Raw genomic sequence first — 27,430 nt, 5'->3', positions numbered from 1 at the left:
TGCCCCAAGCAAACACCGAGGATCCAGTGCCAAATTCAAAGCCTGACCAGCTAAAAGGGGTACAGAGGCAACCAACCAGTAAAATGGGCCGGTAAACAGAACAATATCTTGAAATTCAAAAGGTGCCAATATACAAATAGAATTGATCATGGCAGCAAAGATACCTACACAAAAAAAATGCTTATCTCATCAATTGCTTAGTAAGTATTTTTACTTTAGCCCTAGTCATATGCCATATTTGTATGTTGAAAGGATTACATTGTTTTCCTAATTCAGAAACGGTTAATAACATGGTATTATGCCATTTTAGTCAACACATTTTTAACCTCTCTATAGACTGGCTGTTAGTTTACCAATTGAATAAATAGGATAAATACCAAAAAGATGCACAATGTACCACAATCATTAGAACATGTTCCTGACTCCAGGCTGGCTCTGTCAGGATCTTGGGTACAGACAGGTAACAGGCTGCCCAACAGGGTGTGTACCTAGTGTCTGTCCAAGTTCCAAATACAAGAGGCATGGAAAATACATTGGCATAAACAGCTGGCATACAAAGAAGTAATTACATTTTAGGGGCTTGACCCATAGCAATATTTCACTTTAGTCATGATTTTCGGTGATTGGGGGAAATAAATCGAGAGTCAAAGTGGTTTTGTTGGACCACCCAATGTATGAGCCACACAAGTTTAGGGCTAAGTGGTGAAAAAAAGAACTGTACCTGCAACATGAAATTATAAGAGGAGCAGGCAAAGTATCTCTACACAACATAAATCCTCTCAGGAAGCAAGTGATATTGAGCCTTAGGTTAAGGCTCGGTCAGGTAGGCTGCATATATTCGTGCCTCTTGAACAGGCACTCTGAGCCTTCCTTCACACAGGTCAAGGCATCCTTTTTCCACCACCAAGACACCAGATATGTGTCTTCCAATTGGGAACAGCTGTTTAAGATTTCTATTCTATGTTTAGTCCCAAACACCAGGAAGCAGCAAAGGATTTCTGACTTCTAATACAGAGACTTACATATAGCTGCACAGCACTCCAAACATGTGCACCTTGACACTTACAATGTGACCCGATGCACAGACTTTTAGCTCTGCGCTTGCTGTTTTCACACGTTTTTTATGTTTAAAGTGATCTTTTATTCTTTAAAACGCTGCACATGAAATCTGCCTTTTTATATGCTCAACTTGGAGGGGGGCAGAAGGAGGGTCTAAAGTGTTTCTCCTATTTTTTTGTTTTTTTTTAAAGAGGACTCCTGTTTCTTTGCAATACCGTGCTTCTGACATCTAATGCCTGTTAGAGCTCATGGCTTACCTTATTGGTCCTGCTCTCTGGCGTCGAAGGATTTTTCTTTTCCTCGCCCGGTGGCCATCTTGGTATTGACACAGAGAGGAAGAGGTCAGTACTCTAGCACCAACCACATGTGCACCACAACACTTAAAATGTGGCCCGTTGTGCAGGCACGTGTAGCTGGTGTGCCGCTGGCATGCCAAAGGCAAACCTGACTGTACCCGTCCGCTCCTGGACGGCATCGGGGCCAGGTATGCCGCCTGCTTAAGTAAAGACAGTGATCGACCATTATACTCCAGGCTTGACCTACTCAATCTGTGCCCCAAGGCAGGGAGAGAGGGTGTGACAGTTTGGACCCTATTAATATTATTAGATGGAGCTGCACTCACTGTAACTCTGGCAGCATGTTGGTGAATGAAAGGTTACTACCAATCTTGGGGAAAGAGCAAATACACGAGGAATTTCTGTGATGGGGTCGATTCTTTGCTCTCTGGTGAATGCACGCTCCATAATAAGGCACAGTATGGAAACCAGTGAGCTGATTGTTAGCCTCATGTTATACCTATCCTGAAGAAACCAAAAGCCGACCCCAAGGACTCAAATTAATGTCCCATATCTCTCCTCCCTCTGCTGGGTAAGGTTTTGGAGGCCCATGTCAAACAAATAGCTCTCCACCTACCGGGAGTCCAATAGTTTGTTGGACATCTCTCAATCGGGCTTCTGTGCCTCCCACAGCACCGAGACTGCTCTACTTGCAGTAGTAGATACTATTTGGCTGCCGGATACCCAGCCATGCTAGTCCTGCTTGATCTATCTGCAGCATTCTATACCATCTTGTATTCCATCTTGGTGCAGCGTCTCTATAAGACAGGTATCCAGGGATCTGCCCGAGTGGTTGATGGATTTCCTTGAGGACAGAATCCAAACAGTTTCTATGGGCATGTTCCATTCCAATACTACCTCTTTGGACAAGGGGGTTCCTCAGGGCTCCTCCTTGAGCCCTACAATTTAACATCTACGTAGCTCCCTTAACTCAATTAGTTAGCCCCCTTAACTCAATTAGTTAAGCCCTTCGGGTTTGAAATGATTTCTTACGCAGACCGCACTCAGTCATCTTGTTTGGGCAAGACACTGAGAATGGCAAATAGCGATTTATTACCTGAAAGAGAGAGATGGCCATCTGGATGTCCCTCATCTGTTTTCAACTTGATAAGGGCAAGACAGAGATCCTTCTGTTTGGCAAAGCTCAGCTCTACTGAAGGGAGGATTGGTGACCGCTAAAACTTGGTCCACCCCACTGCACAGTAGAAGCGCTAAGAACCTGGGCATACTTTTAGACAACCAACTATCTCTGAGGGACCACAATACCTCCATCTGTGGAATCTGTTTTGGTACTATGCGCCTCCTTAAGAAAATCTTTTGGTGGCTTCCACCGAGCTCACGGAAGACAGTCATCCAAGCTTTAATCAACCACCTGGATTATGGTAATGCCCTAATCCTCGCTTCTAACGAATCTCTTCTATCGAAATTGCTGATTGTTTACTATACGGGCTGTGGTGTTTTGGCCAATCTGCCTCCAAGGACAGCGTCAGCCCCTACGCTTAGAGCCCTACACTGACTCCCCATCCATAAGAGCGCACTGTTTAAACTGCTCTGGCTGACCTATAAATCCTTGTCAGGCTCAGGCCCAAAATACCTTCAGACCAGAACATGAAGTTGCGATCTAGCAATCAATTTTCTTTGATGTCCTGGTGTTTTTGCACTGCTAAACATGGGGCCTCAGCCTTTTCTTATTTTGGCCCGTACCACTGGAACAAACTTCTCGTGTTCATCCGTGCATGCACAAGTCTATCTGGATTTAAAAAATATACCTAAAGACCTGTTTTTTTCTGATGCTGCTTCCACTTCATCTACGTGCCAATCATGTGCCAAGATTTCCCTACAGGGGAGGAGTCAAGATCCAAATAACAAGCAGGGCTCGAAAAATCCACTCGCATTTGCAAGCTAGATTTAATTAGGGCAAGCTATTTTTAGGTCCTACTCGCCCTTTCTGGCCAGTAGGAAGGCAAACTGACTTTTGACCTCGGTCTCTGTAAGCAGAGCAATGTGACAAGATAGCAAGATCTAAAGGCATCTTAATTACTCACAAATTGAATGAGCAATAAAAATGCCTTTAAATCTTATTAATTTGTCACATTTGCTCACAGAGGTCAAGTGCATTACAGTTAGGTCGAGTCGATTTTTTAAGTTACTAGACCTGCAAGTCTAGTAACACTTTTGATTTTTCGACCCCTGATAACATAACCTCAGTCCACAATTAGAGTGTCTGTTTATCATGGAAACCTGAGGAGGGAAGACTCCGGACCAGACTTGATGGCACCCACCCCTCCGGGATATACTATTGTCAGTTAAGTCCGGTCCTCTCAGGGAAGAGGCGGATTGGCCACAACTTCACAATTCAAAACAGACCCACATCACCAATTGTGAAGGACCCATTAAACTGCTTTCTAGAGCCAATAAGTGCTACTTCACCCAACGGGTGTGAGATGGCGCTATCCACAATTAAAAGGAATCATACATCCTTCTTGTCAGGGTTACTTGTTTATCACTCGCCAGAATCGAGAGTGCCGTTTATTAAGAACTGGGACCAAGTTTCTGAACCTTGTATCTCATGTCCCAGTTTTACTATCTTACGGTATTTTAACTTCCATCTGGGCGATAAAGACTGCATGGACACGAATACATTTTTAAAACTTCTGAACAACTTTGGATTTTGCAATTTGCAGACTCCTCCACCCATATAGCTGGGCACACGTCAGATGGTATTTTTACTAATCATTTGGTTCTGGAAGATGGTCTCCCTTTGAGGTGGACAGACCACTTCGAGATACCGTTGAAAATGCATAGGCAGAAGACCGACGATACATAATAAATCTCCCTCCCACAGAAAGAGGAGTAAAATCTCCACAGATTTGAAAGCAGCCCCTAGTATGACCCAGGTACATACAGGGAGAGAATCAATGGCCCCGATCCTCCTCAACCGCTTGCGACACCGTACCCCACTACACACTCATCAAGAGACTGCACAAAATCGGGATCAAAGGAGACCCACTCAGATGAACTGCATCATTTCTCACGGGACGTATGAAGAGAATCCACCTACCTCCTTCACCTAGGAACCCATGAGCACTATCTGCAGTATCGCTCAAGGCTCTGCCCCACCCTCTTCAACATCTACATGATGTCTCTAACTGACACAGTCAAAACCTATGATCTCCACATCATATCCTAAGCTGATGATATCCAGCTCATCCTCTCGCTCTCAGCAGACCCGACATCCACTAAAACCAACTTCCAAAACTGGACTACGGCATCGCACTGTACACAGGAACCACTTGCCAAAACAGACCCACATCACCAAACACCTGAGAAACCTCCACCTGCTCCCCCTTCAGAAAAGATGCCAATTGAAGCTACTGACACACGCCTACAAAGCCCTCCACAACCAAGGACCAGCATACATGAACCACTGCCTTAACTTCCACCAACCATACAGAAACCTTTGCATCGCCTCACTCGCACAGAAACCGCGCATCTGCCATAGAAACAGCAGAGAGTGCTCCTGTTCCCACCTCGCTGCCAGATCCTGAAACGCCCTTCTCCTCCAAACAAGTGCAAGCATTCCAGGGTCAAAGGGTGTTGGGAGTGTTTTCTTTTCTTCGGCTTTTCCCTCAAAATACTATTTTGTGTCAAGGTAAATACAGCCATCATGTGGAACAATCATAAAACAAAAGCAGTCATGAAAACATTAAACCACTAGCTCAGATGGGGTTCCACCTTTAGAAAAGACATACAGGTTGTTATACCTCTGTCTTTTATGTTATAAAATCAAACTTTTCCTATTACTCATTTTATACCAGCTCAATGTTTAGTGTTTTGCTAAAATGTAGGCACAAATCTATTTTAAAACTGTGTAACCTTTAGTAAAAACAAAAAAAAGATTCAAATTTTCTGGGCAATTGTCTTGCAAATAGAAGATGATGAAAAGCACCTCGAAGTTAAACAGTAAGCAGAGCCCAGACAGCATATTATTAGCAGAACTTTAGGGGAGCAGAGCAAAAACCATTGAACACTGGCTGACCACGAAGGTATGGGCAAGAGAGAAGGTCCTTTTTGGTGATGGCCATTCAGTTAAAACCACTCACATCACCTCAGCAATGCATTTGAAGAGCCTCAGGCGGAACTGTGAGGTTTAAATGTAGTGAAAGAGGTAGTTTGTTGTGCACTATTTACTAGGGGAAAAATCTCAAGTACATAGAATGTTGTAGATAACCTTCTGACTAATGATCATCCATTTAGTGTAGATATGCAACAATGGCAGTCATCTAGTTGGCAGTCTGGAGAAGAGTGCATTTGTATAACACTCAGGTTCCAGAAAAAGCAAGAGGGATGAAGATTGCAGTCTTATAACAACCAAGTGCAGGATAAGGGCACAGCAGATGGACTTAAGTTACTTCTCTCTGCCTAAAGGGCCAAAGAAGTGCAACATTAAATTCTGCAGCAGCAAATGACTAGTCAGAGGGGTAGGAATGAAGCCCGCCTCTTATCCTTTAGGAGAAGGAAAAGGAGTTGCTCTCAACATGTAATCCGAGGTGATATTACAAAGCATACAGTTTTTTTAAACAGTGATGGACTGTGTGTGTTTCAAGGGTAGGGTAAGTTCAGAATTGTTAATCTTCTTAGTGACCCTACTGGACTCAGGTGGAGGACTTAAAAATGTACCTTCCTTTCCCGACATCCAGTGAAGAAAAAAAAAAAACACATTTATTGGGTATCTGAATCCCCAGTCAACCAGTGCTTTTATCTATTAAAAAAGGTTTAAGAAAAATCCATTGCTTCCTTAATTTACTATATCCCCCACAAACAAGTTATGGTGTTAAATATTTATCAGATCCTTCAATTCTAAGTTTAGTGGTAACATAGAACATGGCTGTTCGCCTCATAATACAGAGAAAAGATAGAAACACATATTCCTCTACCCTTAAGGCCTTCACTGTAATTGATACCCAACCCTCAGAGAACAATGTAAAATATCTCAGTGTGGAGCCCATCCAAACGCATCTCCAAAGTCATCTTTTTTTCAGTCCATTTTCTTCTTGGTGTGCTACCCCAATATATTTCCTAATATACGTTTCAGTCTTCGCACATTTTATAAATGACTGCGCAACAGAAACGGGGAAGACATTTCAGAGTAAACGGCTCCCCTTGAGAAGTGTTTTCTGCGATTTCTATGAGCTATTGCTCATCTCTATAGTCAAACAACAAAGAAATCTTGGCTTTTCACAAAGTAGTGACCTAAGGAGAGACATTAATTTGTCCTTTCAAAAACTGAGAACAGCCCCAAGAACAAAAAAGGCTTAAGAGAAGACCTCAACACGATTAATAGCCATTCTACACATAGGCGATGATGATGTTCTTCACATGCTAGACCCCAGCGACTTTTGTCTCCCAATCCTTCTGGACAGGTCAGCAGTATTTGATATATATGATGTAACACTCCCTCCTCCTGAGCACTCTAGAAGAAAGAATGGGATTGAATGATGCTGTACTAAACCAATTCTCTTTAATCCTAGAAGATATAGTGCAAAAATAAAACTTCCAGCTTGAACTTTTAACACTTTGCTAATCTACTCAAGAACTCCATGTTCATATCATTTTATCATGGATGATACCAAGCTCAACATGTAAGCCTCATCCCTGAACGACATCAGATCCCTGGAGAAAAGTAGGAGGTATAAATAAATCCATTCTAGAGCCTCGCAGCATAAAAGTAATCAGCAGGAAGAAGGGAACCTCAAGAAGGCATCAATTTGCAGAACATGGAGTTGGATATGCAGTGACTCCACGTAACTGAAAAGGGAACAGAAAAGCACAGGTATTTAGGGGGTGTAGCTTGGTCAGTAAGATTGGAGGGTGTGAGCTTCAGATTTTCCAACAACCATGCTGTGGGTTATGTTATTGGTTAAATTGAATATGCTTGTTTACTTTTTGAATGTCCTCGTTCTGTCCAGCACTTGTTTCTCAAGTTCCAGAACTAACTGGAATTTCTGGAGTAGTTGCTGGCAAGAAGAGACCCGAGCTGGACGTGTTTTATTTAGCTGCAATTGGTGTTTCACCAAATAAAGTTATACTTGAAATTTAAAAAAAAAAAAAAAAAGAAAAAAAAAGACTTCAACTTTACAATTGTGGTGAAAATCTCGGAGTTTAAACACCGAAAGTAGAGAACCTGTGATCTACAGCACAAGTGAATATATGGAATATTTGGCAGCTTAACATTTATCTTTTGCAATCTGGGTGCAAGGGGAACGCTCAAGCATCCAAGGAGGATTAATTTACAAAAGGATTTATCCTGAACTAAAATTTGCAGTTACAGGATCTCCTCAAGGATCAGCACTATAAGGATTGGAGATTACCTCATTGTGGCATTTTTCAAGGGAGCTTTGGACAAGGAGAAGCAGCATTCCAAAATGTGCTTGATTGCTAAGGTTTGGCATCTTTTAAAATCCTCTCAAGTGTAGTGGGGAGCGAGGAATGGAGGCGTGCCAGGTTCGGCTTTCTAACGGGATCCAAACACTTTGCTGTGGAGGCGCTAAGCTGGAAGGTGCTTCGACGCTCTGACATCTCTAACAGGCAATGCGTTATTCCAGACGTGGCTATGTTCACACGTAAGGACGCACGACGTTCAATGTGCGGGCATTTTGGAAGGAGCGTGTGCCTTGGGAAGATTGGAGCGCTTAGAAATTATAGTTGTGCTTGAGTTTTAATTCTGTTTCAGATATTCAGAAGTTAACATTTTAACAGCGTTAGGAGTCACTACGTTCAACTTGCGGCTGTTTTGAAAGGAGCAGTGTGCATTGGGAAGATCAGAGTACTTTGAAAAAAAGGCAGGGTGGAGTGAAGGGAAAAGCATTCTTGTAGGTGTTTCACACCTTAAATGCAAGTATTATTTTAAACTCCCTTTAAAAGAGTTCTTTCTGTGGAGAATTTTGGGCACTGTGTAAAATCCAATTACACATACTTCAGTGAACTAGTCCTGCGAGGATGAAGAAGGGACACTGTGGTTGTAGAAGGTTGTGTTTCCGTCGTGGCGACACAATTTTGCACTAGAACCTCCACAGGCATTCTGGCCTGCGGGTGGAAGCCCATGTATGAAATGAGTAGAGTGGAAAACCTATTTCCTGAACTTTTTAGAGACAATTGATGAGGAAGGCAAAATGAAACCAGAAAGGAAAAAGAAAATGTTTTTTGCACTCTGGATCCTGAAGGATTAAAAGTGTATGAGGAGATGACAAACACTACTGTGGGTGGTGATTCATATGAATTCTTATAAACACGGAGAGACTCCGACAACCATTTTGCCCATAAAGAAAGTTTAGGAATCATAATATACAAGTTTTTTCATAGAAAGCGCAGGTGGGGGAAACTATTGATGAATATGTTGCATCATTAAGGAAACTGGATTGCAAGTTTGATCATCTCCAAGAACAACTCATTTGTGATCGGGATGTGATGCATACTTGAGATCCAGCAATTCAAGAGAGGATATGGACCAATGGGGACACCAAAGTTAAGGATATTCTGGCGCTGCAGTTAAAAAGGCAGAGTTATCCAGTTGCAGTGCTAAGGCACTTAAAGCGGATTCTAAAGAGGTTACTGAAGAAGTGATTGGAAAAATCAACAAGCATTTGCAATGCAATAGGTCTCGCATTTACACGAGTTTAAGCTATTGGCATTGTAAATGACAATGCCTTTTAGTTATGTTTTAAAAACGAAAATAAAAATAAAAGGCATTGTCATTTGCAATGTCAATAGCTCAAACTCGCGTAAATGTGAGCCATATTGCATTGCAAATGCTTGTTACCTTTTGCTACAAGGTCTTGCGTAATAAACTGAAAAGTCAGCAGGAATGTCCTACTGGGCTAGGAGAGCCAGGAATCGGATGCTGATTTCTTGAAGTCGGCAGGCTTTTGAATACTTCTCTGCAAGTGTTAGCGCACTGAGTCACCAAGCTGGCCTCAACCCATATGGGCCATTAGGTATATTTGCAACTATCAATACTAAACAAATGACGACGTTCAGATTTATAGTTTGCAACACTTTTTAAAGAATACAATGTTCGGAGTGCTTATATTTTTCACACAGCTGAACGATATTTACATTAGTGCTGCACTGGACGAATGACACTTCAAAGTTAAATTAATGCAGTTATCACAACTTGACTGTCACCAACATTTTGAAAACATTTTTAAAATACCTGTAAAATGTACATTTCTAGAAATGTTTTAAAATAAGAAATCAACTCTTATTTCATGCCCCATTAAAGCAATGATTCTGTAATATAACACTGCTTGTAGTATTAGTACATGGAATGACGATAGCACTTTTTTTGGAACCATGTTGGAGTTAGAGATAGATGGCAAAATACGTCTCTAATAATTTACTAAAATTAGGAATAATCAGGGTCGCCTTATCTATCCAAACCTACACAGCTAACTCAGGTTCCGTTATAAATTGGACCCATAAATCTTTTTAAATAACCTCCAAATATAATCCAGAGACTAATTCCCAGTAATCACTCCCCCACAACTGAAAAAAAGACATCTCCTTTGACTCTACCCTAGTTATTTACACTCTGCTTCCAAATTACTAAAGCCATGTAGTCCTGAAGGTTTCTACCTCAGTCGCCTGTGGCGCTAAAAATATGTGGACATCTTACACTAGCTTTAGGCCAAGCAATGACAAACCTATACCTGCTAGCTATCAGAATTCATGAACTATATGGCAGTGCATAATTACAGCTTTTTGTACAATCAACCTTAATAAAGATGTCTTTGTACACATTTTTCAGTCATGCCACTGAAAGTTCTAGAAATGAATTCAAAGCTGCCTATTGAATAACATACTAAAATAGATATTTAGTAGGGTATCAACATTTGCTTTATTTTGAGGTGTTGTGTTATTGGGTACAATTGTAAGTATGGTAATTACATTTTATATTCCACTCTTCTGCAGTTATTGATGCATCCTCACTCGAATATATTTGTACTTTTCTTTTCCTTTCTCATAGATGGTACAAACCAATTTAAGTTTGAAGATGGTGAATAAAAGTCTACTTGCCAGTAACTGCCACTATAGGAATATGTTGCAGTATGCAAACTTGCGTTAAATGATTAATAAAGAAGTCTACTTTTTTTTTTTTTTATTTATTTTTATTAACAATAGGAATCAACAACACAAGGCACAGTACATTATTATTATCGTGTCTTATCTTTACATGGTTCTCAGGCAGTTATCAATATACAATTCAAAGGTAGCTGGTGATTCGTGTCATGTCTGCAACATTTCTTCTTGAGCTGGGGTCAATGGCGGGGTACAGATGTTTCCCCTATAAGCATTCCAGTCTTTCCATATGTGGGACCACTTTTTGGGACATCCCCTGGCTACATAGACATACTTCTCCCGAAACATGCACCAGTCCATGTCTTTCTCCCAGGCCCTCACATTCGGTGCGTGTGATGCCCCTCACTTCTGGACGATGTTGCGTTTGGCTATCATTAGTCCTAGTGTGACCCAGGTCATGCGTGTGCTGTTTAGGTCCGTTGGTACCCACACATTCAGGAGACATCTCTTAGCCTCCAGTGGGAGTGTATGATTTAACACTTCACTCAGAATCTCATGTATTTTCTTCCAGTACCTCAGGACATGCGGGCACTCCCAAAACATATGGAGGAAGGTACCTTCATTCCCACAACCCCGCCTACAGTTACCATCTGGTGATCTACCCATTAGTACCATCCCTGGCCCCGTGATGTAGATTCGGTGCAAAATTTTGAGTTGTACTAATCTCAGCTTTGCTGCGATGGCTACCTCTCGCAGTGAGGATACCGCCGCCACCCAATCTTCCTCGTCAAGTATTATGCCATCCCTTTCCCACTTCTCCCTCAATCTCACCAGGGGTTCTCCCGTGTGATTCACTAATTTTTTATATGTGAGTGAGATGGCCTTCGTTGGTAAGTATCCATCGAGGAGTCGGTCTTCAAGGGGTGCAGCGTCAGGAGGTGTCTCTCCCTTTCGAAAACAGGAGCATAAGGCATGGCGGATTTGCATGTATCTGAAGTACTCTGTAGGGGCAAGTTTGTATTCTTGTTGCAGGGTGAACAACTTAACCTCACCTTTTACCCATAGGTCGCCTACTTTTGAAATGCCAATGAGGTCACATTTGTCAAACCCTTTGTAGACCAGAGGTTACCAAGCCCGTCTGAGTCCCATAACGGCGTGGCTCGGGTGATTTTATGCTCCCACCCCATGCTCCTGGAGGCTGCCCTCCAGACCTCCACCGATTGTTTAGTCGGTCCCGTGAGTTGGCGACTCCCAGCGTTTGAGTAGAGCGCTCTGTTCTAGTTCCCCCCGGCCAGCATCCACCGGTCCATTGCATAGCCTGGATCGTCAGCCTGCCTATATGTGCCTTGGTTAATTGCTGCCAGATGCTCTGCCCAATAGTATTTTTTAAGGTCGGGGAGGGTGATCCCGCCATCATACCAGGAGAGGTTGAGTTTGGATAGTGCTATGCGTGGCTTCCCATTCCATAGCAGGCGGCGTTGTAAGATCTCAATCTCCTTAAAATAACTGGCAGGTACCAGATCCAGCGAGTTTTGCAGGACGTATAAGAATCGGGGCAAGGACATCATTTTGAACAAGGAAGCTCTACCTAGCAGCGAAAGTGGGAGTGTCATCCAGCATTCGGAGTCTCTTGAGTCTCTGCAAGGGAAGGAGCAGGTTCCGTGCAAATCTATCTGCAGGGTTGGCCGTTATGTAAATGCCAAGGTATTTGAAGCCCTGTGAGGTGACCTGTATCGGGCAATCTCTGGGGAGTCCCGTAAGAGGTCCCCTGAGGACGTACAGCACGGATTTATACCAGTTTATGGTATACCCCGAGTATCTACCAAAGATGGCGAAGATGCCGAGCACTGCTGTTAGCGAGACCTTTGGGGAAGTGAGGTATAGTAGTATGTCATCTGCATACAGTGAGATGCGGTCCTCCCAGGATTCTGCCAACCAAAATCCACTGATCATCGGATCCCTCCGTATCCACGACGCCAGAGGCGCCAGGGCGAACAGGAGGGGGGGAGAGTGGGCACCCCTGCCTTGTGCCTCTGCCCAGCTCAAACACATCGGATTTTTTATTGTTGACCACTATCTGGCCTAGTGGTTTTGAGTAAAGGAGTTGCACCCACTTGATGAATTGAGGCCCAAAGCCCATTTTCTCAAGTACCGCAAACAAATATTTCCATTCGACCATATCGAATGCCATTGAGGCGTCCCAAGGATACCAGGACTGCCTCCTCCTGTATTGTGGACGCCCTCCCCATCACTCCGTGCACCCTGCGTAGATTTAGCGCTGTGTTGCGCGGAGGCATAAAGCCAGATTGGTCCGGATGTACGAGATTATTAATGACTTTAATTAGTCGGTTAGCAAGGAGTTTGGCTAAAATCTTTGGTTCGACGTTCAATAAAGAGATCGGCCTATAGGAGTAACAATCTGTCCGGCTTTTGCCTTCCTTGTGGATCATTACTAGGGTGGCCAGTCTTTGGTCCTGGGGAAGCTCCCCGACCTCCCTGCTCTCCCTGAACATGTTGCATAAGTGGGGGGCAATGACATCTGCCCCAAGTTTATAGAGTTCTATCGGCAGCCCGTTGGGCCCCAATGCCTTCCCCGAGTTAAGTCCCCTGATTGCCAGCGCCACTTTCTCTGGTGTGAGTGCCCCCTCAAGATATTCAAGCCCGGACTCTGCGAGTTTAGGAAGCGTTATGTCTCTCAGGAGGTCGAGAGAGTCCTGTGTCGCGTAAGGGTTCTGGGATGTATAGACCTGTTGGAAGTGAAGGGCAAATGCGTTAGCTATAGCTTGGGGGTCCGTGACTGTGTGTGCATCTTTGTCGATTAGTTCCGGAACCAGTCGACTTGCCAATTTTTTTTTGTTTAGCCATACGATTAACTTCCCTGCTTTATCTCCCTGGTCATAGATCCTGCCCAATGTGTCCCTTCCAAGTTCTTTGGCCCCATTTGTCACTAGGGCCTTATAGTTATCTTGTTTTAAGTGTAGAGTGTGTAGGGTGTCTGGATTAGGCCGCTCCGCCAGTTCTTCTTCTAGACTGGAGATTACCCTCTCCAACGCTTCCTCCTCCCTGACCTTTTCTTTCTTGACCCCCGCTATTTGGGAGAGGGCCTGGCCCCTAACCATTGTCTTGAACGCTTCCCACAATGTCTGGTGTGAGCTCACCGATCCTTCATTTTCTAGGAAGTAATGCTCCATTGTGGTATGGACTGCTTTGTGTACTACTGGGTTGCGGAGATTCCATGGGTGGACTGGGGCCACTCTTCCCACTCTATTATGGCCTACCACTAGATGCATCCACAGTGGGGAATGATCAGATATGCCTCTCGCCATGTGCCTGACCTCCCGTACGTGTTGTAGCTGGTCAGGGGGGGACCAATAAGTAGTTATTCTGGATTGCGTGTTATGGGCACCGGAGTGGAAAGTATACTGGGTGGTGTTTGGGTGAAGCGAGCGCCATGCATCCTGTAACCCCAGGAAACTCGGCAACCAGCTGTTGGAGTGACAAAGTTATCTTGGTGGGTTTCTGTCGTTTGTGCCATCTGCCACCGCATTTAGGTCTCCACCCAATATTAGGAGTCCCTCTGGGACCGTCACCAGGACGGCTCCTAGATCCTTAAAGGCCGGCTCCTGGAGGTCCGGACGGCACATAGACCGACAGGAGTGTCAGCACCCTGCCGTCCCATTGGCCAGTGACTCCCGCGTATCTCCCACCGGTGTCCACCCATGTAGATTTGATCGTGAGGGATAAGGAGTTGCTCAGCAGTATGCCTGTTCCCCTCGATCCTGAAGTGAAGCCCGAATGTGCTGCCAGATTGTACCCCCACCTATTAAGGGCTTTACAGGAGTTACCCACCAGGTGCATCTCCTGTAAGAGTATCACGTCGGGGGCATGTCTCTTAATATATTGTAGCACCACCGTCCTCTTGACTTCGTCCCCTAGGCCATTTACATTCCAGCTCATCAATCTGAACCCTTTATCCTATTGCATGTTAATTGACATTTACGCCTCACCTAAGTGTTTAAGCCGCCGATTTGTGATGCCTGAAGGATTCCTTAACAAGCATTTACAATGCAATGGTCTCGGCATTGGTAAAGTTAAAGCTATTGGCACTGCTCATGACATTATTTTTGTTTATGTTTTTGTTTTTAAAACATTTAAAGAAACGGCATGGTCATGAGCAATGCCAATAGCTCTAACTTTAACAATGCCGAGACCGTTGCATTGTAAATGCTTGTTCTAGCTCGTTTGGGGCAGCTTTAGGAAATTCCCCGCGTGTGGTGAACTTGTATCACTTTTTTGTGTTTCAAACACATTTTTTTTAAAAAATTGGTTGTCCCTAGCAAGTCCCAAGAGTCGATACAGTGCAATTTTTCCCAAAACAGACCACTCTTTTTAATGTTATACATTGATGAGTATCAGGTGTTGCATATGTACCATTTTAAAACTGGGAAGAGGTATATATATTCCCCATTGACTTCCATTAAAGCAGAAGCAATTTTAGACGTTTGGCAGCTAAAGTAAAAGTCATTTGGACTTCAAAAATCGCGAATCCCCCGTTTGAATCGGTCTGTTGGGATGTAAGGTGTTAATTTTACTGCGTCGTTAACATACATTCAATATGAATTACTTATACTTTATAAGTAAAAGTGAAGCCCTGACATTATACCCTTCTCACCAGTTTTGGTACACCCCAGGCTTCCGTCCGGCACGTACAGCGTAGTAAAACATCCTGCCGAGCAGAGAGAAGCGTGAAGGACCGCAGAGAAGGGAGCAATAGCCGATTCTAGCCTTAAAGAAACTGAACATGGGATAAGATAAGAAGCACATGCATGTCCAGCCGCTTCTCTTACCACCCCTCGAATCCAGCCCAAACATCCGGTTAACCCTAAACGGCCACGCCCCCACGGAGATGGCGCTGATTGGTCCAACATGGTAAGGTCCGCCCAGATCTACTTAATCGTGGATTTACAACACAACCATTGAACACAGTATCGGCCATATTTGCCTAGTATTGAAGAGAAGGAGCTGGGTACCAGTCATGGAAACAAGTGACGATGACGGTCTAATATTGTTCCCAGTTTCAGAATGGTGTGCGCCCTGCGTCTTGGACATCTCCGGAGAGTTCATTTTTACTTAGTTTTGCAGTTGTATGTACCGTGAGTATGACTCAAGCATTAGAACGCTTTTACAAAAGAGTGGCAGTTCGAAACAAAAGAAAATCAGACATTTAAAACAAGCATTTTCAGTAGAGATAATACAACGGGATGAGGAATTGGGGAAATACATGGAAGAGACGTATTTATTTGTCTCAGGAATAGAAGAAATGTAAGTTTCCAGCTGTCCTAACGACATCTTGGTGACATTCGGAAACAAGGGGGAATCTACATACGAGGGGGCAGTGCGAGAGGTGTAGCGGTAGGAGACATCCTGCTAACAAACACACCACCGCCTTTCTCCGAGGCAGAGCAGAAATGCCTCGGAGAAAGGCAGCATCGTTTTCGGATTCGGGGGCGTGTTTTGCTGTTGTCTCCTCCTTGAGACTTCTTGCAAAAAACACGCCCCCCGATCCGAAAAGGACGGGGCCTAATCTGAATGACTGACCTCTTCTCCAATGGCTGGCCAGCATTCAAGAGGCCAGCCAATGGAGAACAGGGGAGAAGAGGGGAGGGTTCAAGCCCCTCTTCTCCAAGTCATTAAATCTCGGAGCGAGACTGCGCAAGCGCAGCCTTCGCAGCCGAGACCTAAAAACAACCAACCAAACATACACCCCACCCAGCAACCCCCTCCCTGCTCCCCTGCACTCTGGGCTTGAAACTGCCCATAATTACAACTATGTAGAGTGGCTGTCGCCCGTTAACCTAGTCTAACTGAAGAAAATGGGGGGGGGGGGGGGGACACCCTCTTCAATCTCTCCCCTCCCTCCCATGACCCTTGTATAGTGTCAATTTGTGCCATTCTATTATATCACCATGCCATTTGTTCCATACCCCGGGTACCCCATTACTGGGAGACGATCAAAACCAGGGACTCGGCCAGCATCTTGATACTCCCAGAGTCTATTGGCAGAGCCCCTGTAGCTTCTATTCTCGTTGAGGGCCACGACCCACCGGATTTCTCCATTCGTCCAACCAGGTAGCAGCGTCCTCCGGCGTCGCGAAAAACCTGGTCTTATCTCCGGCCTCCACTCGGAGCCGTGCCGAAAACAGCATGGCGTACTGGAGGCCTTTGTCTCTCAGATGTTTTTTAACTCCCAGGAAAGATCTATGCTGTTGTTGAACCGCTTGGGTAAAATAGGGAAAAAAGCTGATTTCCGAATTTTCAAGTCTTATTGGAGGTGCTACTCTGGCTGTTTGTAATATGAGGTCCCTGTCCCTATAGTTTAGGAGTCTGGCTAATATGGGGCGAGGGGGGGCCCCAGGCCTCGGTCTCCCCCCCCCCCCCGGCACCCAATGGGCCCTCTCGACGACGAAGAGATTGGACAAGCCTTTGGGTTGGAGGTGATTAGTGATCAAACTCTCGACAAACAGGTCTGTAGCTTGTCCCTCCGCCCTTTCAGGAACACCAAGGACACGCACGTTGTTGCGTCTCGTGCGGCCCTCATAGTCGTCCAGCTTTCCCTCGGCATACTTCCTAAATGCTTGTAATTCACGTATTTCCGTCTGGTGCTGGTTGGTGTAATCTACGAGACTCGCTGTGGTGATCTCCAATTGCGTGACTGTCTCCCTGTTCGTGGCCAAGTCGGCCCTGATAAGCATGACTTCTGAGGAGAGTGCGTCCATTCTTTGCTCCAGTGATGTTCGGATCCCTCCTATGGCGTCCAGCACATCCTTCAAGGTGTGCTCCGTGGCTCCGGTCTCCGGGACCTCTCCCGCTTTAGGTGGAGGCAGCGCTGCCATGGCTGGCTTGGGGCACGTGTATTTGTCCAATTTATTGGTCTGAGTAGTCTTTGGACCCCGTGAGCCGGACATTGCCTTCGATGAGTCGCCACCCCAGAGTATAGGGGAGGTGCGTTTCGAGCCCCCGGCGTCTACAGGCCTGCTCGCCCGACTCTGTGTAAGTCTCAAAAGCCCCCTTCAGCTGCCTGCCGATGTCTCACGTTCAGTGTTCACCCCTCGGGTCCCGGGGGACGCCCGGGCGCAGCGCAGTGATCTGTGCGGCTGTCCGGTTATGGCCGATCGGTGATTTTCGGCCTACGACTTGGCCACCACAGCGACAGGCCTCCGCCTCCGTCTGTAATGCAGGTCAAAGAAATTTGTCCGCACCCTTGGGGTGGGTGGGGGGGGGGGGGGGGGGGGTGTTGGGCAGAGTAGGTCTCCCCTCTTGCACCCCGAAGGGGTCAAGTTGCTAACTGGATATTCCTTTCCGTCCCCCCTGGTATTCGACGCTGCTGCCCCCCGCCCCAGGGGGTCTGCCACCAGCACCGGAGGCCTATGTTGTTGTCCCGACGGAACGATCTTTGAGAGCTCCCCCGGGGTGCGCTCCGCCAAAATGTGCCCTACCGCACCCCTCTGCCGTCCGTATGCTGCGCTGGTTGGGCCCTCTACGAAGTGAATTATGCGCCCGTCGCCTGTTCCTCCCGATCAGCGTTCACCCCCAGGTCCGGGGGGCGCCTGGGAGCAGTGCCGTAGTTTGCGCGATAGTCTGGTTGTGGCCTGGCGTGTCCTCCTGCCTCCCTCCGCTGTCCGTGCACGGCGCTGGCCGGGCCCACCACGATGCTTGTTCTTCGCTTGCCGCCTCCGGGCGGGCCTCGATTCTATAGCCACCGCTCCCCGCAGCAAATGCGGCTCACCTCTTCTGCGCAGCATGGTCCAGGCGAGGCCAGTCCTGCTGCGCCACGTTATTTTCCCCAGGGGGGCCTCTGCCCCTAGCACAGCCAGCAGGAGTTTGATGGAGGGGTGTTGGCGGGGGGGGGTTGGTGGTCCGGCAGGCTCAGCAGGCCGCCCCCTGGGTCGCCAGATCAGGTCTCCGGCCGCCGCCCGGGAAGCACCGCAATTCAAGGCCGCCCAATGGAATCGCCGCCCGGGGCACACCAACACTCATGGTACCGGTTCCTTCACCTCCGGAGGCCGTCACTCGGACATGCTCACATCTCCGGCCCTGCAGGTCGGAATCCGCCGGCCGAGAGCTCGTTCTGCTCCCCAGGACCTCCGGTGACTGTTTCTGGCACCAGGTTGCGGATTCATGAGGCGGATTGATGCAGAGGGGGAAGGAGAGTCCGCAAGAGTCTTTAACTCGCAGCCATTTTGCTCGCAGCTAGGCCACGCCCCCAAGTCTACTTTTTTTTTAATGCATGCAAGCTATGTACATTTATTTCTACAAGTGGTCTATGTAGGAATAAATATATTTTGAATTCACAAGTGATGCCCAGTTTCTGACTGCAGATTCATGTTTTATGGAGCAATGGAGATAATATTTGTGCTGAACCCTTAGGCTGCATTTGGTGATGAACAAAGCCTGGAAGTTTTCCTTTTGCTCTAACGATCAAAAGCCCCTTTCAACTTGTATAGATTTCAGTACATCTATTTCTTATAAATAAGGTGACAACAGAAATAACTAGTTGATGCTAAAAACACTCACAGGTTACTGGGCACAAGTTGGCTCATGAAAAAAAGTTTGTTCTTTGCCTTTTCAGCAGACACCAAAAATGTTACACTACTCTCTAGGCTAGGGTTGATTTACATTTGTTAGCTGTGTGAAGAATGTCCAATTTTTGGCCTTCTATTTGACAGCAACGTATGCGCCGTATATTGCTGCAGACTTCACGTGAAAGCTCCTATCACTACAAAGGAGATGCCATGCACGTGCACATCGCCTGTCTGGGCGCGCACATAGGTTGTCTCCCTTCGCAAAGGAAAGCGACAACAATAGAGTTTCGGCAAGCGAAGCAGCTGCGCTGCGTTCGCTAGCGAGACCTAAAAACAGGGGTGTGAGTAAACATAAAAGATGGTGCAGAGGGACATTATTCATCAAAAAGAGAGGGGCTAAAGTGTTACAGATGTGACAGTAGCTCACATTTGGCATCCAGTAAATTCTACCCAGCTATGAAACAAAGGTGCTCTGCATGTGGAGTGGTGGGTCATTTTGCAAGAGTTTGCAAAAAAAAAAAAAAAAAAAAAAAAAAAAGGTTCTAAAGTATAATGCATTGTTGAAGGTACCCCTAATAAGGAAGAATGTTTCATTAAAAGAAGTGATGCATTGTAAGGAGCATTTGTGTGAAGTAAACAAAAACCTGTGTGCACTATTGTCAGTAGGAAAGTATGGAATACCAAATTCCAAAAGAGTCTGGGGAATAATCTTTTACCATCCGATATCAGCCTGGAAGGGTACTCTGGAGAAAAGATAGACATGATTGGTTGTAGATCTCTAGTCTTTAAGTTCAAGAACGAGAATCTATTGGAAAAATGTTTGTGGCCAAGAAGGGTCTCTCAGTTCTAGGGTGGAGGGACCAAGGTGATTTACATATTATCATAAACCCTACTAGTCCTGAGCCAGTTTTGGTTGGAGAGGAGAGTGGGACTGTTGGCACGAAGATATTAATGAATTTTCCTAAAGTGTTCAGTGGGGAAGTAGAAGTTTTGAAAGGTTTTGAGCCCCGCATACTATTAAAGATGGATGCTTGCCTGAAAATACATAGGGCAAGGGACATTCCTATTCTCATTAGGGATGAAGTTGTAAAGGAATGGGATAAGCAGGTTGGTGCGGACATTACTGAACCAATTGAATCATTCGAATAGATTTTGCACGTAGTAGTGGCCAGAGGCGATAATGGCAAAACTAGGTTATGCATAAATCTGCGCCATCTTAATAGCAACACTGTAGTGGATAAGTTTCCATTACCAAAGATCTCTGAAATGCATACACTTATAAAGGATAATAAATGGTTTTCTATCATAGGTTTGTCTACAGCATACCACCAGATTATTTTTTTGTTTTATTTATTTATTTATTTATTTATTTTTTATTTTCAGTTCATGGTATACAAATTGTTTTATACAAAATAATATATGCGAAAATCAATAGGTAAGTTTATCAGTATGAGATTTAACAGATTGAATTGTCAGCAAATATAAATATTTTAACGAAAAGTCATGCCGTTAAGCCAAAATAATAAAAAAATAAATAAATAAATAAATAAAAGGAGTAAATTTCTCAATCTCTCATATAATCAATTACTAGCCCCCAGATTTCCTTGCCAAGCTTTTGTTTGGTCAAACCCTTCACAGCATACAAGTTGTATTCTAAATAAAAAATGTTAAAGAACCTTGCCCGCCATTGTTCGAATGTTGGTGCCTCTTTTTGAAGCCACATAGAGGCAATACATAACCTGGTAATAGCAGTGATTAAAAAAATTAAGTACCGCATTTTATATCGGGGATGTGTAGGCATAACTTCTGTGTCCATCCCTAGTAACATATCTATCACAGATAGTTTGATAGTTACTCCTGATATTTCCAGTAAAAACTGTTCAATATGAGAGAAAAAAGTGTCTAATTTGCTGCAGGTGTAAAAGATGTGTACAATATCGGCAGCTTCACTACCACACCGAAAACATTTCGGAATGAGGAAAACAAAAAGAGCACCAGTGCACCGCCTTTATTACTCCCATGGGGTGTTTCCAGTACAAAAGGATGCTTTTTTTTGTCTGGCATACACAGTGGCAATTTTTCAAAGGCTAATGCATCAGTTATTTGGAAAGCATACAACGGTATGTTTCCAGGATTACACATTAATCTTTGGTAAGGATAAGTTAGAACACAACAAAGTCTTGGAAGATGTTTTGGGGGTAGTCAAAAAGAATGAAGTTAGATCCTTTTTAGGCATAATAGAGTTTTATGCTAAATTTGTAAAAGGATTTTCAGGAAGGGTATACAATATAAGACAATTACTAAAGAACATAGTTAAATATCTATGGTAAGATGTGTGCAAGAACGAGTTTGAGGATGTAAAGGATGCTATTGGGAGGGCACCGGTATTAAGTTGCTTTAACCCAGACTGTACAAATGTGTTCACGGTGGATGCAAGCAATAAAGGATTAGGACACGTTTTGTCCCAGATTAATGAAGTTGGCAAGGAACAAATTATTGCATATGCCTCTAGATCCCCGTCTACAGTGGAAGATAATTGTTTTGCCATTGAGAAAGAGACACTAGCTTGCATGTGGGGGTTAGAGCATTTTCAGCCTTTTGCTTGGGGCAGGAAATGCATTGTCAGGAGTGATTACAAACCACTGGTTAAAAGGTTGACTGAAGGTCTTTACAAGGCGTCAGCAAGAATTGAGAGAACGTCAATGCGTCTACAGGATTTTATCTAGGAGGTGGTATATGTTCCAGGGAAAATTAATGTACTGGTCAAGTTTTTATCACGTATGGCTTTGGAAATGCAAGAATGCAAAGGGAATGAAAGGGATAAGTCACACATTGCTCTAATTCATGATGAAATTGTGTCAGGTGTGAAAGAGGGAAAAACGGAGGGAAGAGTATTTAAAGGATGAAGAATTACAGATGCTTAAGAAGTGGATGGTGCAAGGTTGGCCAAAGAAAGTGATGATAAACAATTTGAAACAGTTCTGGGAGTTAAAGGATGAAGTGACAGAAAACCAGGGTACAGTTTTTCAAGGAGAAAGAGCTGTACCTCCTGGTTCTTAGGGTGGGTTTCATGAAGTTGTGTCAGGAAGATCATTGTGGAATTGTAAAAGCTAAACAAAAAGTTAGAAAAATTGTATTGGTTCCAAGGCATAGTTGTGTGTACTGAAAGGATGATAAGGGATCGTGTGGTGTGCGCCAATTCCAAAAAATCATTAAAGACTGAGGCCTAACGCTTGAGCCCATTGTTCCAGAACGTGCTTGGCACACAGTTGCCATTGACATTATGGGTCCTATTGGAAAACCTGCAAAGTACATCATTGCTATGATTGATATGTTTTCTAAGTGGCCAGTTTTTAAGGTGGTAGTGAAGATCGATTCTTTAGAAGCGTTGAGGTTTATGGACAAAGTCTTTATGGATGAGGGCTTACCTGTTCGAATCCGAAGTGATAATGGGGTACAGTTTGTCTCTAACTTGGCCAAGAAACATTTTGAGAGGATTGGAGTGAAACATAGAACCACGTCCCTATATAATCCAAGTGGAAATGGAATGCTTGAGAGATTCAACAGAGTTCTGAAGAATGCCACTCAACTTGATGTTATGAAAGGGAAAGATTGGGAGGTTCAGATTTATAAAACTGCATGGACGTATAGAACTCCTACACATGAAGTGGGTGTCTCCTTTTCAGGTCATGAGTGGACAGGAGGCAGGAACCAAGCGTAATCCTGAGTGGCTGATGAAAGCTTCCGAGGTGAATATATCAGTAGAGGAAGTCAGAAGAAGATTTTTTGAAAAGCATCTTCAGTATAAACAAGCCTTTGATCGCAAAAAGGGCTCGGAGAATTTGATTTCAGAGTGGTAATGTAGGTTAAAAAAAATTTAAAATACAAAGTTGAAAAAAGTGAAAGTCAGTATCCAGAGCCTTTACGGGTGCTCAAGGTGTTACATAATGCAGCCCCTTTGACTGATGGGAAAGTTTGGAAACTTAGGAGGATTGCTGTCCTCAAAAGAAATAGTAGTTTTTTTTAGAAGGATTCACAGGTGTGGGATATAGAGCCTGTTATTGACCTGGTCTCTGGGAGCAGTGAAGTGGAGGACTTTGAAGACAAAGTGACTAAAGGAAAGGAATTAAATGTCCAGCATGATGATGAGATGAAAATGGATGTTGAGAATGGAAGAGATATGCCAGTTGTAGAAAGCGTTCTGTTGGGACGGGAAGTCTTCTGCATGTCTCTGGAGAGAGTGCTTCCCCTGCCTTATGCTGATCTCCAGGGAAGCCATTTAAAACTTACTTTATCTTTCCTAGATCCCTACCTCAGTGAACCTGACAATCCTGCATGTCCACTGAGGGACAACCTGTTTACATGGATTAAAACCCTAGAGCTTGGCTCTGTGGTCGAGGGGGCATGCCTAGTGCACCCCTATTGTCCAAAGAGTGGCTACTGCCCTCTCTACCCAGACTCTGGTAGACTGCCCGTGGTGGCAGCAATAAATCTATAGTCAGGAGGAGTGGGTTCCTAGCTACCATCCGGATCAAGTCTATGCAGTCTCCCCCTTGACTGGGGAGTCCTGTTCCCTTTGTCTACCTGATGTGTGTTGGAGAGCCACTGGGTGCACTGGGGAAGGATGGAGAGTTGTGCAATTGTGTGCAATGAGAGCTGTTCTGCTGGATATTTCGGCTCCCACGTGCCCCTTCCAATTCCTTGGAAAGGCCTGAAGGGCTGAGGAAGACACTTCGATCTTATCTGGGTTTAGCTGTAATAACTCTGCTAAGAGGACCCTCCTACCTGGTCAGTGCCTGCTCGGCTGGAGTTAATAAAAATTCCTCTTTATAGAATAGCACAGGCTGGTACAAGGGAAGACAGTAGGTCACCCTTTGCATGTTTTGGTCACACAGTGAACACCCTTAAATATGCCTTTTGATTGGAGGGTCAACCAGGATTTAAAAGTAGCAGACCCTCCAATTGGATCAGCCCATCAATCAGAGGTGATAAAAGTCAGGCCTAAGCAGTCAGTTGTTGTTCAAGACTGGTCTATGATTCTGAAGAGGCAGCTCATGCCAGGTTTGTACAAGGAAGCCAGACGCGTAGTATAGGCAAGTTAATCAGCTTGCTCACTGCGTCCAGAACTTGAGGACGTGTTCTCTATGACTGATTGATTCTGCCGCAAAGGAATGTGCCAGTTTGACACGGAGCAAGGGCATCAGCAGGGAGAGAACTAGCTGTTTATGTAAGGTTTGTGGAGTTGGAGAGAGGAAATTGCAGACAGTTGCTCAAGATATGGGAAGGAAGCTTGCAGCACAACAAGGGAGATAAAGACAGGGAAGCTTGATCCCAATACTTGAAGGTGATATCGCTTTGCCCAGACCGCTCTCCTGCGCTGTGGGAAACTGTGTGGTACTTCCACTTACAAGCAGTAGCTGGGGAATAGAGTACAGTGGAACAGGCCGGCCACCTTTCTTTTCATGATATATGCGGGTATCAGGGTGAACTGGCACTCAGTCCAGCACTACCCTACTACTACTAGCTAGAGGCTAATGGACTAGTGGGACTCCAGTAATCTGTACCAAGACAACGGGCACCTGTGATCAGATCCCCGACACTCCTAGAGCAGTGTCTTGTGTTTCTTCATGTTAACTGTGTCATTATAGTGCTTAGCTTCTAGGCACTATTATATGTTTGGGGGTCAGAAACTCTGGCCCAGAGGGTTGTAGTGAGGTCTGGTTTTCACTGTTTATCCTAGTTTTATGTGTTGTATAGTTCTCGTGGGTATTAAAGTACTTTTCTTTTATAAAAAGTAAAGCACTGACTGGGTATTGATTTTTATAAGCTGGTGGTATGGCATGCACTGTACTCTGAAAGTCTAGCCCCACCTCACCTCCTTGAGTAAAGCCTTGGACTGCTCTATCTCACTACCCTGCGAGAGTCAAGTGCTGGAGAGGAGAAATTGGTTATCCAGTTTTGAGTCCACTAGTACTGAGGCCACAGGGCGCAAGTGGAGAACACTCCAGTTGATGCGATTGAAGCACAGTAACCCCCGAGTGCCCTGGTGCCCAGGAAGCCGGGTCTAACACATTCCCAGAGGGGGACAGGGTCTGGAGGTTTCACAAGCAAACCTCGTATCAGGGCGAGATAAAAGAGTGCGTATCCGACCTGGATGGAGGATTGTATAAGTAATATAAATTGTTAAGGTGCATTTATTTTGAAAAGGATGGCGGATTTAATGTGCTACGTAAATAATTAGGATGTATATATTCGGATGTAAATATCTTGTTTGGCTTTTACATATTTCCTTTGCATTATATTTAAGGGAGTAGATGGATTATGTTATTTACATTTAATATGCTTGTTTTTTTGTGTGCAAATGGTTAATGTTCTCGTTCTGTCCAGCACTTGTTTTTCAGGTTCCATAACTCTTTCTGGAGTAGTTGCTGGCAATTAGAGACCGGAGCTGGACGTACCTTGTTTACCTGCTATTGGTGTTTCAACAAATAAAGTTATACTTGAAATAAAGACGACTCCGACTTTACACGCAGGCATATAACTCTAAAATACATTATACGACAAGCACGGTACATGGTATTAAGAGAAAATAACTGTTTGGGTAGGAACAAACACGTGCTGCATGGACAGCAGTTTGCAGTTCAAATCCAGAAGGGGAGGGGGGGGGGGTGAAGAGAGTGATGCAGTTTTCAGTACAAATGCAGGATTTGGGGAAGTTGGGAGGGGTTAGATTGCTCCTAATGAGGATCGTTTAGAGCTGCAGTCAAGGTGACAGCTGGAGGACAGTGACACACAGTTTGCAACAATTAAGTACTGGCAAGGAGCGGGATCTACAAACTAAAAGCCCAGTTGGACATGGGTTAGGCGCTACTGACTCCAGATCTCATCAGCATGAACACCGGAGGTATTCGTGATTGCTTACAGAGGCGGCCTCTGGCAATGCAGGCGCAAACCTGCTGACTTTGGATCATCCCTTGAGACGCGCCCTCACTCCCATGCTCACCTTGACAGAGTCCACAGGGTACATGACGGTGTGCTCCAGCACCCCTGCCACGGCTCCGGCTGTCATGTGCGTGCCTAGGGAGGCGCTGGCTGGCAAGCTCTCGTATTCGTCCCCAGGAGCAGCGGCAGCCGCCGGTTCCCTTGCTGCTTCCTGATGCTCCATCCCCAGTCCTGCTCCGCTACCGCGGAGCCGCTCCATCCGCCCCAGGAGAGAGGCAGCAGCCGAGGTAGTGCAGAGTACAGGAGGGGCGGAGCACAACCCTCCCGCGTGCGACACGACGTCACCGCATACAACTTTGGGAGCACAAGCACTTCGCTGATAGACTTGTTCAATGAACCAACTACAAGGGGCGGCGTTTCCCTAGACTGCTATGATTGGATGAAAGTCTTTACCCACAGCAACGAGCCGCCTCATTGATGATGTCACAGATGGCCTGCCTCTTGCTCCTGGAAAAAAAACGGTTGTGCAATTGAAATAAAAGAAGGAGTGGAATGACGCTTCAAAACTGTACCTTTCGCTACTTTTCGTGCAATTCGTTGCCATCTTAAAAGTCACAGTTGCGCCTGTTGGTGTGAAAGTAGCTCATTCTAATTCTTTAAAGTGTCGTTCCGGTATGAATAACACATTTAAACCAATAAAACTTTATGTGTTGCGACTTAGACCCAAATTTACAATCATGGGGAAAAGTAAAATTGCAAGGCTCGCAGTGCATATTCATTTGTGTTAGACCAAGACTGTGCAACCTTTTAAAGGGTGTGCTGGGGCATTTTTAATTAGATTACAGGTCTCATTTTTCTCTTGATTGCTCCGTACAGTCAAGATAGATATATAATATATATCATATTTCATATATTTATATGTTGAAATATATACTACAATTTTATATTATTGTTGGCGCATAAACCTCTCTTAAATGATCATGCCGAAAGCACGCCAAAGGCTGGGAGCAGTGTAGTTCCAATACCGACTTACAGCCCTGCCAAGTTTCACGCATTAAGCGTTAGACTAACGCATTTCAGTGTGGTGGTCCGCATCACCGCACTGAAATGCATAGTCACGCATATAGCGCCATCCGAGGTTCCGCCTCCTCAACTGCCTAGCTACACGGAACTTAGCTGCTAATACACTATTTTAGTCGTGACTGAGAAAGCTGGATCAGCAGCGTGCTCTGCGCGCTGGCTGAGCTCTAGCTGTTACTGCTACAATGTAACAGAAATGCCATCAATCACCGCGCAGCCCCGGCATATTCCTGAAGCTGACATAATAGATGAGTTCCAGCCACGCCAACCCAACCCCACTGGCAGCTTGCTGAACCACGGACTGTGTCTGGCGGCCACCGGAGTGATTCACAACTTCCTAGAACAGATCTGCTT

The 27,430-nt window shown here is 45.0% G+C and overlaps 1 protein-coding gene across 1 annotated transcript in view; it reads right to left on the bottom strand.

The window, feature by feature from the left end:
- SLC25A37 (solute carrier family 25 member 37) overlaps window positions 1-26,378 on the bottom strand; it is a 112,595-nt gene extending 86,217 nt beyond the window's left edge. The window contains exon 1 of the mRNA XM_085633282.1: window positions 26,058-26,378. Coding sequence (XP_085489408.1) covers window positions 26,058-26,255 — 198 coding nt within the window. The 5' untranslated portion in view covers window positions 26,256-26,378. The remainder of the gene's footprint in view (window positions 1-26,057) is intronic.
- Between the last annotated feature and the right edge of the window lie 1,052 nt (window positions 26,379-27,430).

This window comes from Triturus cristatus, chromosome 11 (assembly GCF_964204655.1).
Source record: "Triturus cristatus chromosome 11, aTriCri1.1, whole genome shotgun sequence".
NCBI lineage: Eukaryota > Metazoa > Chordata > Amphibia > Caudata > Salamandridae > Triturus > Triturus cristatus.
This window is presented reverse-complemented; position numbering and strand designations above follow the sequence as displayed.